At 45.6% G+C, this 14,586-nt stretch overlaps 1 protein-coding gene across 2 annotated transcripts in view; it reads left to right on the top strand.

Moving 5' to 3' along the window:
• The window catches only part of LOC115149366 (band 4.1-like protein 4), a 103,179-nt gene that overhangs the window by 30,436 nt on the left and 58,157 nt on the right, over positions 1-14,586 (top strand). For both annotated transcript variants that reach the window (XM_029692174.1, XM_029692172.1), the window contains exon 3: positions 11,953-12,057. In XM_029692174.1, the coding sequence (XP_029548034.1) occupies positions 11,953-12,057 (105 nt within the window). The remainder of the gene's footprint in view (positions 1-11,952; positions 12,058-14,586) is intronic.

Here is a 14,586-nt window from a genome sequence, read left to right as displayed (position 1 = left end):
AAGTATGTATATCTAAACTCAGCAAAAAAGAAACGTCCTCTCACTGTCAACTGCGTTTATTTTCAGCAAACTTAACATGTTTAAATATTTGTATGAACATAACAAGATTCAACAACTGAGACATAAACTGAACAAGTTCCACAGACAAGTGACTAACAGAAATGGAATAATGTGTCCCTGAACAAAGGGGGGGGGGTCAAAATCAAAAGTAACACTCAGTATCTGGTGTGGCCACCAGCTGCATTAAGTACTGCAGTGCATCTCCTCCTCATCGACTGCACCAGATGTGCCAGTTCTTGGTGTGAGATGTTACCCTACTCTTCCACCAAGCCACCTGCAAGTTGCTGGAGATTTCTGGGGGGAAGGTCCCTAGCCCTCACCCTCCGATCCAACAGGTCCCAAATGTGTTCAATGGGATGGAGATCCGGGCTCTTCGCTGGCCATGGCAGAACACTGACATTCCTGTCTTGCAGGAAATCACGGACAGAACGAGCAGTCTGGCTGGTGGCATTATCATGCTGGAGGGTCATGTCAGGATGAGCTTGCAGGAAGGATACCACATGAGGGAGGAGGATGTCTTCCCTGTAACGCACAGCGTTGAGATTGCCTGCAATGTCAACAAGCTCAGTCCGATGATGCTGTGACACACCGCCCCAGACCATGACGTACCCTCCACTTCCAAATTGATCCCCCTCCAGAGTACAGGCCGCGGTGTAACGCTCATTCCTTTGACGATAAACGCGAATCCGACCAACACTAACGGTGCCCATAGGCGACGTTGTTGCCGGTGATGTCTGGTGAGGACCTGACTTACAGCATGCCTACAAGCCCTCAGTGCAGCCTCTCTCAGCCTATTGTGGACAGTCTGAGCACTGATGGAGGGATTGTGTGTTCCTGGTGTAATACGGGCAGTTGCCATCCTGTACCTGTCCTGCAGGTGTGATGTTCGGATGTACCAATCCTGTGCAGGTGTTGTTACACGTGGTCTGCCACTGCGTGGACGATCAGCTGTATGTCCTGTCTCCCTGTATCGCTGTCTTAGGCGTCTCACTTAGGAGGCAGGTTGCCTAGTGGTTAGAGCGCTGGACTTGTAACCGAAAGGTTGCAAGATCGAATCCCTGAGCTGACAAGGTAAAAATCGTCGTTCTGCCCCTGAACAAGGCAGTTAACCCACTGTTCCTAGGCCGTCATTGAAAATAAGAATTCGTTTTTAACTGACTTGCCTAGTTAAATAAAGGTAAAATAAAAAATACAAATGTAAAACAGTACGGACATTGCAATTTATTGCCCTGGCCACATCTGCAGTCCTCATGCCTCCTTGCAGCATGCCTAAGGCACGTTCACACAGATGAGCAGGGACACTGGGCATCTTTCTTTTGGTGTTTTTCAGAGTCAGTAGTAAGGCCTCTTTAGTGTCCTAAGTTTTCATCACTGTGACCTTAATTGCCTACCGTCTGTAAGCTGTTAGTGGCTTAATGACCGTTCCACAGGTGCATGTTCTTTCATTGTTTATGTTTCATTGAACAGGCATGGGAAACAGTGTTTAAATCCTTTACAATGAAGATCTGTGAAGTTATTTGGATTTTTACGAATTATCTTTGAAAGACAGGGTCCTGAAAAAGGATGTTTATTTTTTGCTGAGTTTATATAGGTATGTGTATGTATATATGTGTATATGTATGCATATGTGTATGTATGTGGATATATATATTTACCAAAAAAAGATATGGGTGATTGGAAATGATGCAGACAATTACATGGATGGAACAATCTTTCCGCAATATTAAGCTGATCCACCCCTAAAAAAATGTTTTAAATAAAAAAACACTATACATGTCAGCGACTGAAATGACTGCTACACTTAACAAAGAGCTGCATTTAGTTTCAGAGTGGGTGGGAAGGAGTAAGTTATTCCTTAATATTTCTAAAACTAAAAGCATTGTATTTGGTACAAATCATTCACTAAACCTCAACTAAATCTTGTAATAAATAATGTGGAAATTGAGCAAGTTGAGGTGACCAAACTGCTTGGAGTTACCCTGGATTGTAAACTATCATGGTGAAAACATATTGATACAACAGTAGCTAAGATGAGAAGTATGTCTATGATAAGGTGCTGCTCTACCTTTTTGACAGCACTGTCAACAAGGCAGGTCCTACAGGCCCTAGTTCTGTCGCACCTGGACTACTGTTCAGTTGTGTGGTCAGGTCCCACAAAAAAACGACTTGTGAAAATTGCAATTGGTTCAGAACAGGGCAGCACAGCTGGTCCTTGGATGTACACAGCAAACTAATATTGATCTGTTTCACCTGCCCTTGTGCTTGTCTCCACCCCCTCCAGGTGTTGCCCATCTTCCCCACTTATTCTCTGGGTATCTATACCCGTATTTTCTGTTCGTCTTGTTTGTTCAAGCCTACCAGCGGTTTGTGTTTCAGCTCATTCTTTTTCCAGTTTCTCTTTTCTCGCCCTCCTGGTTTAGACCCTTGCCTGTCCTGACTCCGAGCCCGCCTGCCTGACCACTCTGCCTGTCTCTGACTCTGAGCCTGCCTGCCGTCCTGTACCTTTGCTCCACCCCTGGATTACTCAACTGTGCCTGTCCCTGAGCCTGCCTGCTGTCCTGTACCTTTGCTCCTACTCTGGATTACCGACCCATGCCTGCCTTGACCTGTCGTTTGCCTGCCCCTGTTGTTACAATAAACATTGCTACTTCACACAGTCTGCACTTGGGGCTTACTTTAATCCCTGATAAATATTAATAATATGCATGTCAATCTCTCCTGGTTCAAAGTGGAGAAGAGTTTGACTTCATCACTGCTTTATTTATGAGAGTTTGAATGCACCGAGTTGTCTCTTTGAACTACTGGCACACAGCTCGGACACCCATGCATACCCTACAAGACATGCCACAAGAGGTCTCTTCAAGGTCCCCGAGTCCAGAACAGACTATGGAAGGCACAAAGTACTAAATAGAGCCATGACTACATGGAACTCTATTCCACATCATGTAACTCATGCAAGCAGTGAAATTAGATTTAAAAACAGATAAAGAAAACACCTTATGGAACAGTGGGGACTGTGAAGCAACACAAACATAGGTGCATACACACACACACACACGACAGCATATGCACTATTACACACGTACACATGGATTTTATACTGTAAATATGTGGGAGTGGTGTAGTAGGGGTCTGAGGGCACACAGTCAATGTATTGTGATGTATTTCAAATTGTATAAACTGCCTTAATTTTGCTGAACCCCAGGAAGAGTAGCTGTTGCATTGGCAGCAGCTAATGGGATCCATAATAAATACAAATACAAATATACAAAGATAACCCTGAGACAAAGATTCTGTCCAAAACAAAACTAGTCTACTCTCTTAGAAAGAAAAGGTGCTATCTAGAACCCAAAAGGGTTCTTCGGCTGTCCCCATAGGATAATCCTTTGGTTCCAAGTAGAACCGTTTTAGGCTCCATGTAGAACCCTTTCCACAGAGGGTTCTACATGGAACCCAAAATGGTTCAACCTGGAAACAAAAAGGCTTTTCCTATGGGGACAGCCGGAGAACCCTTTTGGAACCCTTTTTTCTAAGATTGTTATTTTAGCAATCCCACCCTGACTACCAGAGCTACCTTATCAGTGGAGGAGGAATGCAGGCAGGGAGACAGTATGGCAGGGGAGGGATGGAGGCTACGGAGGATTTATGGGAGGGTTGGAAGGGAGGGGATGGAGGGGAGTGTGAATGAGAGAGTTGGTAGGGAGGGAGGGAGGGATGGATGCAGGGTTGGTAGGGAAGGGCCCCTATGGGAAACATGACAGTGCTAGCTGCTGCCTGGCCCTGGATCCTCTGCAGACCCTGGGGGTGTTGGTCCGGTTGGCCCTGGATGATGTCATAGTATAGTCAGTCACACCTCAGTTCTTTCCTGCCGGGGGTCATGGTTCTCAGTTACTGTTAGTTACTGTAGTCAGGAGGAGCTCTGCAACAATGCCCGTTCCTCTGCTTTGGGAGGCACTGTGAGCATGGATTCCCTGCCTGGTTGATGTGCTGAGACCCACTGACACCAACCATACATATTGTACTGAGACCATGTACATAGCATGTAGTGTACATACGTTCACTGAGACCATGTACTAAGAAGTTCCTAATGGAAAGATATGTTGTAAGTTGTAACAGCCACTCACTAACTTCCTTATTTCCAGTCATTTGGCTTAAAACAGAAAATGTGATTCGTTGTGATTCTGGAGTTGGACTGACAGCTGGGGGCTGCCTAGTCTAGCCCAACACAGAAAAACAGAGTTGCATGTTTCAATGTGATTCCCAAACCGGTCAGAGAAGGGGCAAGTCAAAAAGCAGGAGGTAAAATGTAAAACGAGGATAAAACATTGCAGTAAGAATGGATGATAAATGTGTAGCTCACTCAGTGGGTTGTCCCCTTTGGGTACACATGGACAGAGAAAGCAGCGGCAATCTCAATTATTTGACTGGCCAGCCCGAAAAGGAGTTGGATGCATTTTTCTCCAAAGCTACTCAAGCAATAGTAGGGTTGCAAAGGGAGGGTTTAGTACTGGAATCTTTCAAAGTTGACCAGTAAACTACCAGAATTTTGCTAACTTTCAAGGATTTTATGTAATCTATCACAAGACATCTAGTGGTCCTTTTGGGTAATTCCGATTATCACAGGTGTCTGTAATTATTTCTAGCACTCTGTGTTGCCTTATCACATGTAAAATATATAAAATAATCAAATAATATGATAACCCAAAAAATGGTGTCAAAGCTGTGAAACATTATCCAAATATAAACAATCAACTTAGTCAATACCATTGGTGTTTATTTTTTAATTAACCTTTATTTAACCAAATCCAGTCAGCTGATGTTCTGAAAGAGCTGCAAAATCTGGACCCCTACAAATCAGCCGGGCTAGACAATCTGGACCCTTTCTTTCTAAAATTATCGGCCGAAATGGTTGCAACCCTATTACTAGCCTGTTCAACCTCGCTTTCGTGTCGTCTGAGATTCCCAAAGATCGGAAAGCAGCTGCGGTCATCCCCCTCTTCAAAGGGGGACACACTCTTGACCCAAACTGCTACAGACCTATATCTATCCTATCCTGCCTTTCTAAGGTCTTCGAAAGCCAAGTCAACAAACAGATTACTGACCATTTTGAATCCCACCGCACCTTCTCCGCTATGTAATCTGGTTTCAGAGCTGGTCATGGGTGCACCTCAGCCACGCTCAAGGTTCTAAACGATATCTTAACCGCCATCGACAAGAGACAATACTGGGCTGCCGTATTCATTGACCTGGCCAAGGCTTTCGTCAGTTTTTGTTCGCCCAGCCGGTCCAGGAGTTTTTTTGTTTGTTTTTTGTTTTGTTGGTGACGTCAGGGTGGATTCCGCCACCGATGGAACCAGGGGTGCCTAAGCCAGCCCGTTAGGCTTTCACGTCCTGGTTGGCTCGAGAGGTTTCCTTGCTTCGGTTGGCTCGGCGGCTTCCCATCCCATGTCACTTTCCACCGGATCATCGGGCTCTCTCTCTGCAGCGGGATCGACAGGCGTCTTGCCTCAGCCAGATGTTAGGCTCCCATGCCTCAGCCGGCTCACCAGGTTCTCACGCTCCTGCCGGTTCGTTGGGCTCCCACGCCCCAACCGGCTTGCCCAGCACCCAAGTCTCGGCCATTTCGCCCAGGTGGGACGCCGGGTGGCACCCCAAGAGGGCGCCAGGCTGCCCTGCATCACGCACTCCTGTCATCAATTACGCACACCTGCCTTCCCTTGTCACGTGCATCAGCAATATTGGACTCACCTGGACTCACTCACTCACTCATCTGTTTATTTCCTCCCCTATATTTGTCAGTTCCCTGCTCTGTTCCCTGCTGTTGCATTAATTGTCTTTTGTTTTTGTTACCTGTTTGCTGACGCTGTTCCTGTCTTGTTCCATGTTCGTTATTTATTAAATGTTTTACTACCCGTACCTGCTTCGTCTCTCCAGCGTCATTAAATGTGACAGAAGGAGGGGTGGAAGGAAGGAAGGAGGACACGATAAGACAATGTTGTATTCATGCTTTGAGAATAATTAACAGAACTGTACTACAGTCACTCAGCTCAGTCTTGGCAGAACTGTGAATACCAGGAAAGACACAGTAGGCCTTCACAGGTGGTAATTAACCACCCAGGAGTTTATATGATGTTCGAGTTTATATGATGTTGGAGTTTAAATTTCACTGCTTGTTTATGATGTTGTTAAAGGTTTGTCAGGATGTCAGGATGTGAGGTTGTCAGGATGTGAGGATGTCAGGATGTGAGGTTGTCAGGATGTGAGGTTGTTAGGATGTGAGGATGTCAGGATGTGAGGCTGTTAGGATGTGAGGTTGTCAGGATGTGAGGAAGTCAGGATTTCAGGATGTGAGTTTGTCAGGATGTGAGGATGTCAGGATGTTAGGATGTGAGGTTGTTAGGATGTGAGGTTGTCAGGATGTGAGGTTGTTAGGATGTGAGGTTGTTAGGATGTGAGGATGTCAGGAGGTGAGGTTGTTAGGATGTGAGGTTGTCAGGATGTGAGGTTGTCAGGATGTGAGGATGTCAGGATGTGAGGAAGTCAGGATTTCAGGATGTGAGGTTGTCAGGATGTCAGGATGTTAGGATGTGAGGTTGTCAGGATGTGAAGATGTGAGGTTGTCAGGATGTGAGGATTTCAGGATGTGAGGATGTCAGGATGTTAGGATGTGAGGTTGTCAGGATGTGAAGATGTGAGGTTGTCAGGATGTGAGGATGACAGAATGTGAGGTTGTGAGGATGTGAGGTTGTCAGGATGTGAGGTTGTCAGGATGTGAGGTTGTTAGGATGTGAGGATGTGAGGTTGTCAGGATGTTAGGATGTGAGGTTGTCAGGATGTGAGGTTGTAAGGATGTGAGGATGTGAGGTTGTCAGGATGTGAAGATGTGAGGATGTCAGGATGTGAGGATGTCAGGATGTGAGGATGTGAGGTTGTCAGGTTGTCAGGATGTGAGGATGTCAGGATTTCAGGATGTGAGGTTGTCAGGATGTTAGGATGTGAGGTTGTCAGGATGTGAAGATGTGAGGTTGTCAGGATGTGAAGTTGTCAGGATGTGAGGATGTCAGGATGTGAGGTTGTGAGGATGTGAGGTTGTTAGGATGTGAGGATGTGAGGTTGTTAGGATGTGAGGATGTGAGGTTGTCAGGATGTGAGGTTGTTAGGATGTGAGGATGTCAGAATGTGAGGTTGTCAGGATGTGAGGAAGTCAGGATTTCAGGATGTGAGGATGTCAGGATGTCAGGGTGTGAGGTTGTCAGGATGTGAGGATATGGGGATGTCAGGATGTGAGGATGTGAGGTTGTCAGGATGTGAGGTTGTTAGGATGTGAGGATGTGAGGTTGTCAGGGTGTGAGGTTGTCAGGAAGTCAGGATTTCAGGATGTGAGGTTGTCAGGATGTCAGGGTGTGAGGTTGTGAGGATATGGGGATGTCAGGATGTGAGGATGTGAGGTTGTCAGGGTGTGAGGTTGTCAGGAAGTCAGGATTTCAGGATGTGAGGTTGTCAGGATGTCAGGGTGTGAGGTTGTGAGGATATGGGGATGTCAGGATGTGAGGATGTGAGGTTGTCAGGAAGTCAGGATGTCAGGACGTCAGGATGTATCAGAGGGAGGAACTGTAGAGGATGTCCCCACAGGGAGTCAAACAGAAGGAAGCACAGAGCCACTGTGAAACAGCTGTCTTTCTGTCTAGCAGGTGACAGGCATAAATCAAATCAAATCTAATTTATTTATATAGCCCTCCGTACATCAGCTGAAATCTCAAAGTGCTGTACAGAAACCCAGCCTAAAACCCCAAACAGCAAGCAATGCATGTGAAAGAAGCACGGTGGCTAGGAAAAACCCCCTAGGAAAAACTCCCTAGAAAGGCCAAAAACCTAGGAAGAAACCTAGAGAGGAACCAGGCTATGAGGGGTGGCCAGTCCTCTCTTGGCTGTGCCGGGTGGATATTATAACAGAACATGGCCAAGATGTTAAAATGTTCATAAATGACCAGCATGGTCAAATAATAATAATCATAGTAGTTGTCGAGGGTGCAACAAGCACGTCCGGTGAACAGGTCAGGGTTCCGTAGCCGCAGGCAGAACAGTTGAAACTGGAGCAGCAGCATGGCCAGGTGGACTGGGGACAGCAAGGAGTCATCATGCCAGGTAGTCCTGAGGCATGGTCCTAGGGCTCAGGTCCTCCGAGAGAAAGAAAGAAAGAGAGAAAGAGAGAATTAGAGAGAGCATATTTAAATTCACACAGGACACCGGATAAGACAAGAGAAATACTCCAGATGTAACAGACCCTAGCCCCCCGACACATAAACTACTGCAGCATAAATACTGGAGGCTGAGACAGGAGGGGTCAGAAGACACTGTGGCCCCATCCGATGATACCACCGGACAGGGCCAAACAGGCAGGATATAACCCCACCCACTTTGCCAAAGCACAGCCCCACACCACTAGAGGGATGTCTACAACCACCAACTTACCGTCCTAAGACAAGGCCGAGTATAGCCCACAAAGATCTCCGCCATGGCACAACCCAAGGGGGGGCGCCAACCCAGACAGGAAGACCACGTCAGTGACTCAACCCACTCAAGTGACGCACCCCTCCCATGGACGACATGGAAGAACACCAGTAAGCCAGTGACTCAGCCCCTGTAATAGGGTTAGAGGCAGAGAATCCCAGTGGAAAGAGGGGAACCGGCAAGGCAGAGACAGCAAGGGCGGTTCGTTGCTCCAGCCTTTCCGTTCACCTTCACACTCCTGGGCCAGACTATACTTAATCATAGGACCTACTGAAGAGATAAGTCTTCAGTAAAGACTTAAAGGTTGAGACTGAGTCTGCGTCTCTCACATGGGTAGGCAGACCATTCCATCAAAATGGAGCTCTATAGGAGAAAGCCCTACCTCCAGCCGTTTGCTTAGAAATTCTAGGGACAATTAGGAGGCCTGCGTCTTGTGACCGTAGCGTACGTGTAGGTATGTACGGCAGGACCAAATCGGAAAGATAGGTAGGAGCAAGCCCATGTAATGCTTTGTAGGTTAGCAGTAAAACCTTGAAATCAGCCCTTGCCTTAACAGGAAGCCAGTGTAGGGAGGCTAGCACTGGAGTAATATGATCAAATTTTGGGGTTCTAGTCAAGATTCTAGCAGCCGTATTTAGCACTAACTGAAGTTTGTTTACTGCTTTATCCGGGTAGCCGGAAAGTAGAGCATTGCAGTAGTCCAGGCTAGAAGTAACAAAAGCATGGATACATTTTTCTGTGTCATTTTTGGACAGAAAGTTTCTGATTTTTGCAATGTTACATAGATGGAAAAAAGCTGTCCTTGAAACAGTCTTGATATGTTCTTCAAAAGAGAGATCAGGGTCCAGAGTAACGCCGAGGTCCTTCACAGTTTTATTTGAGACGACTGTACAACCATCCAGATTAATTGTCAGATTCAACAGAAGATCTCTTTGTTTCTTGGGACCTAGAACAAGCATCTCTGTTTTGTCCGAGTTTAAAAGTAGAAAGTTTGCAGCCATCCACTTCCTTATGTCTGAAACACAGGCTTCTAGCGAGGGCAATTTTGGGGCTTCACCATGTTTCATTGAAATGTACAGCTGTGTGTCGTCCGCATAGCAGTGAAATTTAACATTATGTTTTCGAATGACATCCCCAAGAGGTAAAATATATAGTGAAAACAATAGTGGTCCTAAAACGGAACCTTGAGGAACACCGAAATTTACAATTGATTTGTCAGAGGACAAACCATTCACAGAGACAAACTGATATCTTTCCGACAGATAAGATCTAAACCATGGTCTACATGGTCTACTTGTCCATGTAGACCAATTTGGGTTTCCAATCTCTCCAAAAGAATGTGGTGATTGATGGTATCAAAAGCGGCACTACGATCTAGGAGCACGAGGACAGATGCAGAGCCTCGGTCTGACGTCATTAAAAGGTCATTTACCACCTTCACAAGTGCAGTCTCAGTGCTATGATGGGGTCTAAAACCAGACTGAAGCGTTTCGTATACATTGTTTGTCTTCAGGAAGGCAGTGAGTTGCCTTCCTGTGGTTTAATCAGAGATGAGACAACAGCAGAAGGAGAGAGAGAGTAACTTAAGAGAAAGGGGAGAGAGGAAGAGAGAGAAAAGAAGATGAGAGAGACAGAGAGAGAGCCTGTCTCCTGTGTCAGACACAGGCAGCCCGCTTGTGATTCCCTTGGAGTGCACCTGCAGATTGGAGTAGATCATGAAAACATGCAGATGAGCCCTGAATCCCACAGGAGGAAGTAATGAACTATTAACATGAGGAAGTGCACTAATTTAGGTGCCATAGGAATGAACTTAGACCCACTCATCTCATCCTATGTGGTTCCTTGGTCTTCTTGGACTTGATATCCTTGGTCTTCTTGAATTCTTAATAGGAGTTTAAGTTGTCATGAGACAACATATAGATTCACTAGGTGTCCCACACTGCTGCTTATTGTTCTACTGCTGAAAGATGGCATAGTCTGCGCCAAGAAGTCACATTTGGTCTCTATCCAGCTGAGCATGGTCTGTTTGTCTGTGTTCACATGCTTTGATGGCATAAATCATACTGACTGTTTGTCAGTGTACACCTTGTGATTCATCAAACATGTGCTTTGTGGTTAAGAGGAGCAGTCAGAGAGAAACACACACACACACACACACACACACAGTTTCCTCCTCTGTGTCAAGAGCAAACAGAGATAATTAGGTAAAGAGAGAGATGTCCTCAAGCCAAGACGGATGCTGGTGTCTTGTTAAAGAACACAATCCCAATGCAGGTACACCACTGGTCTGTCAATGATCCACCTGATACGATCTCCATCATACACCAAGGAAATGAGCGTGTATCCATGTGTGTGTTGACTTTCATATGGAAAGGAAAGAGAGGAGGGTAGGAATCCCTGGGTTGTTTTGGAATGTGAGTGTGGTCGGTGTTTGTGTTTCAGCCTCACCTTGAGATGATGTTAGCTGTGAGTAAAGCCCCATCTTTCATTACAGGCATCGATGCCTCCATACTAGATATTAATTTCCTCTCTTGAGATGTAGCCAATCAGATAGCCCTCAGGATAAATGTAAAGAAACATTTTAAAATGTAGATGAGAGAGAGGAAGGTTTGCTTGGGTTGTCGTCCGCGCTGAGGCAAATGTGGATTGGTTGGTGTGATCCATAATTGGTTTTCCATCGGAATAAATATTTATATCGTCAGTGGATACATTTGGATTGATGCTGTATCTACAAGAGAAAGCTGAAGTGCTGACAGATAAGATACGGTCAACGATGTTTCTTCACCCTACAAAGGAGAAATAGATGTGATTATCTTGCAACAGTGGTGTAGGTGTTCTGGAAAAACTCCTGGAACCAGGGTTTGTCTGGTTGATCCTAAAATCAGAGTCCTAATATTGTTTCTTTTAGCAGATTGCTTTTGTAAGCCTTAGAAATGGTAATGGGAGGCACCATGAGGTTGTAAATTGCAGTGGAAGGCAGTTTTCACTGCTTAGCAAAGTAATCATTTATATCTAATTGTTATTTCCCTGAAGACATAGGTCTACTCTCTTACAAAGTCTCTTTATGCCATTTCTGAATCCAGACACCGAGAGCTGAAAGAGAGACTATCTCTCCTCAGAATAAAATATGAGCTATACTGTATATGCCATGTATGGTTGAAGCTATTTATTCTTCAAAACATGACTGTCAGTACAGAAGCCCACCATGGTATTTCAGAATACTTTGCCTGTTGCCTCAGAATGCATTAATAGCTATAATGTGAAATCCACCCAGTTTCTATTCCATAAGTAAAAACACTGACATCAACTTGATGTCTTTGCAGGGGAACACGTTTGCCTGTGACTCAGACACTGAGTTCCAAAACACTTTGTGTTCCACAGAAGTCTACTAAGGGTTCGGTGGTGCTGGACTTTGTGTTGGACCATGTGAAGCTGGCAGAGACAGACTACTTCGGGCTGCGCTACTGTGACCGCAGCCACCAGACGGTGAGTCACCAGTGATTTCTATAAACATATTTATACAAATCATTTCTACATTTATAAGTGAATGTGTATATGAATGTGTGTCCATGTGAGTGACAGTATCTCAGCACACCACTGATAATCTCACAGTAGACCAGGGAAGGCATTATGCATTATGACATGCTTATGACATTACATTATGAATGGCGCACCGGAGAGATTATTTCCTTCCTTCATATACACTAATCAAAGTGTCTGGTGAGATTAGAAAGGTTATTTTGCCTCAAGTCAGATGTCTGGCTTAGATATCTAAGAGGGTAGCTTCAGCTTGCCCCAGTCAAAGTAAAAATAGTAAGCATTATTATCCTGTAAAGACAACAGCTCTGTGAATATTGGCCGGGGGTCATTCTCTGTCCTGTCATTCCTACAGAAGGTGCCATCACAGAGCGTCCCACGCAGGCCCAGCCCATGATAGGGTAGAGTAGGGCTGGGGAGGAGTAGTAATAACCCATGCAGGGCCCCAGGGCTACACACACTCAGAGTTAGTCAGAGTACAGAGCCATAAAAGAACACAATGATAAATATGTCCCAAATGGCACCCTATTCCTTATGTAGTGCACTATAGTGCTCTGGTCAAAAGTAGTGTACTATTAAGGGAATAGTGTGCCATTTAGGACACATACATACTCTCCCAATGTCCCCATCGCTCTCTCACATGGATGGGCGGTATCCTGTGCAATGCCTTCAGGGGGCTGTCGGCCAAGCCCTGATTTATCGTCAGACCAGCATAGGATGAAAGAAAAACAGTGAAAGGAGACTGAAAATGTTGGAATGCCAGCATCACTGTCTGTTAGCCTATGCCCTAACATGTACTATGCACTATTATAAACTGGGTGGTTTGAGCCCTGAATGCTGATTGGCTGACAGCTGTGGTATATCAGACCGTATACCACGGGTATGACAAAACATGTATTTACTGCTCTAATTAAGTTGGTAACCAGTTTATAATAGCAATAAGGCACCTCACGGCTAAGGGCTGTAACCAGGCACTTCGCGTTGCGTCATGCTTAAGAAAGTCATGCATCTCGCTCTCTCTCTGTCTTTCCATCTCTCTCTCTCCGTCTTTCCATCTCTCTCTCTCCGTCTTTCCATCTCTCTCTCTGCGTCTTTCCGTCTTTCCATCTCTCTCTCTCCGTCTTTCCATCTCTCTCTATCCGTCTTTCCATCTCTCTCTCTCCGTCTTTCCGTCTCTCTCTCTCCGTCTTTCCATCTCTCTCTCTCCGTCTCTCCGTCTTTCCATCTCTCTCTCTCCGTCTTTCCGTCTGTCTCTATCCGTCTTTCCATCTCTCTCTCTCCGTCTTTCCGTCTCTCTCTCTCTCTCTCTCTCTCTCTCTCTCTCTCTCTCTCTCTCTCTCTCTCTCTCTCTCTCTCAACCCCTTATCCCGTTCTCCCAACCCCACCCAGCCACCATGTCTCCATCCTTCCTCCCATCCTGTTCCCCCAACCCCACCCAGCCACCATGTCTCCATCCTTCCTCCCATCCTGTTCTCCCAACCCCACCCAGCCACCATGTCTCCATCCTTCCTCCCATCCTGTTCCCCCAACCCCACCCAGCCACCATGTCTCCATCCTTCCTCCCATCCTGTTCCCCCAACCCCACCCAGCCACCATGTCTCCATCCTTCCTCCCATCCTGTTCCCCCAACCCCACCCAGCCACCATGTCTCCATCCTTCCTCCCATCCTGTTCCCCCAACCCCACTCCATCCAAACCCCCAGTTGTGGAAAAAGTACCCAGTTGTGGAAGTACCCAGTTGTGGAAAAAGTACCCAATTGTCATACTTGAGTAAAAGTAAAGATATCTTAGAAAATTAGTAAAAGTAAAAGTGAAAGTCACCCAGCAAAATACTACATGAGTAAAAGTCTAAAAGTATTTGGTTTTAAATATACTTAAGTATCAAAAGTAAATGTAATTGCTAAAATATACTTAAGTTGTCACATGTGGTCCCTCTCTGGCCTCTAGGTCACCAGGCTGCTCGTTAGGGTGCACACCTGTCACCAGCGTTACGCGTATAATGACACTCACCTGGACTCCATCACCTCCTTGATTACCTGCCCTTTATATGTGATTCCCTTTGGTTTCTTCCCCAGTCATCATTGTTCCTGTATCTGTTTCATGTCAGTGCGCTGTTCGTGTTTTGTTTATTTATTAAATGTATTCACTCCCTGAACTTGCATCCCAACTCTCATCATACATCCTTACATAAGTATTGAAAGTCAAAGTATAAATCATTTCAAATTCCTTATATTAAACCAGAGGCACCATTTTCTTTATTTTAAAATGTACTGATAGCCAGGGGCACACTCCAGCACTCAGACATAATTTATTAACAAAGCATGTTAGACCGCCAGATCGAGATTTTGCTCTCGTTTCCCTCACACTTCAATCATCTCTTGTCTCTCACCTCCTTTGTGCAGGCTCCTTTATCCCCAAGCACCCCCTGTCTTATTAACGAACCACAGCCTTTCCTTGTTGGGGCAGGAAGTCCATATAA

The sequence above is a fragment of the Salmo trutta genome, chromosome 15 (assembly GCF_901001165.1).
Source record: "Salmo trutta chromosome 15, fSalTru1.1, whole genome shotgun sequence".
Classification (NCBI taxonomy): domain Eukaryota; kingdom Metazoa; phylum Chordata; class Actinopteri; order Salmoniformes; family Salmonidae; genus Salmo; species Salmo trutta.
Note: the sequence above shows the minus strand (reverse complement) of the source record. Positions and strands in the feature narration are given on the sequence as shown.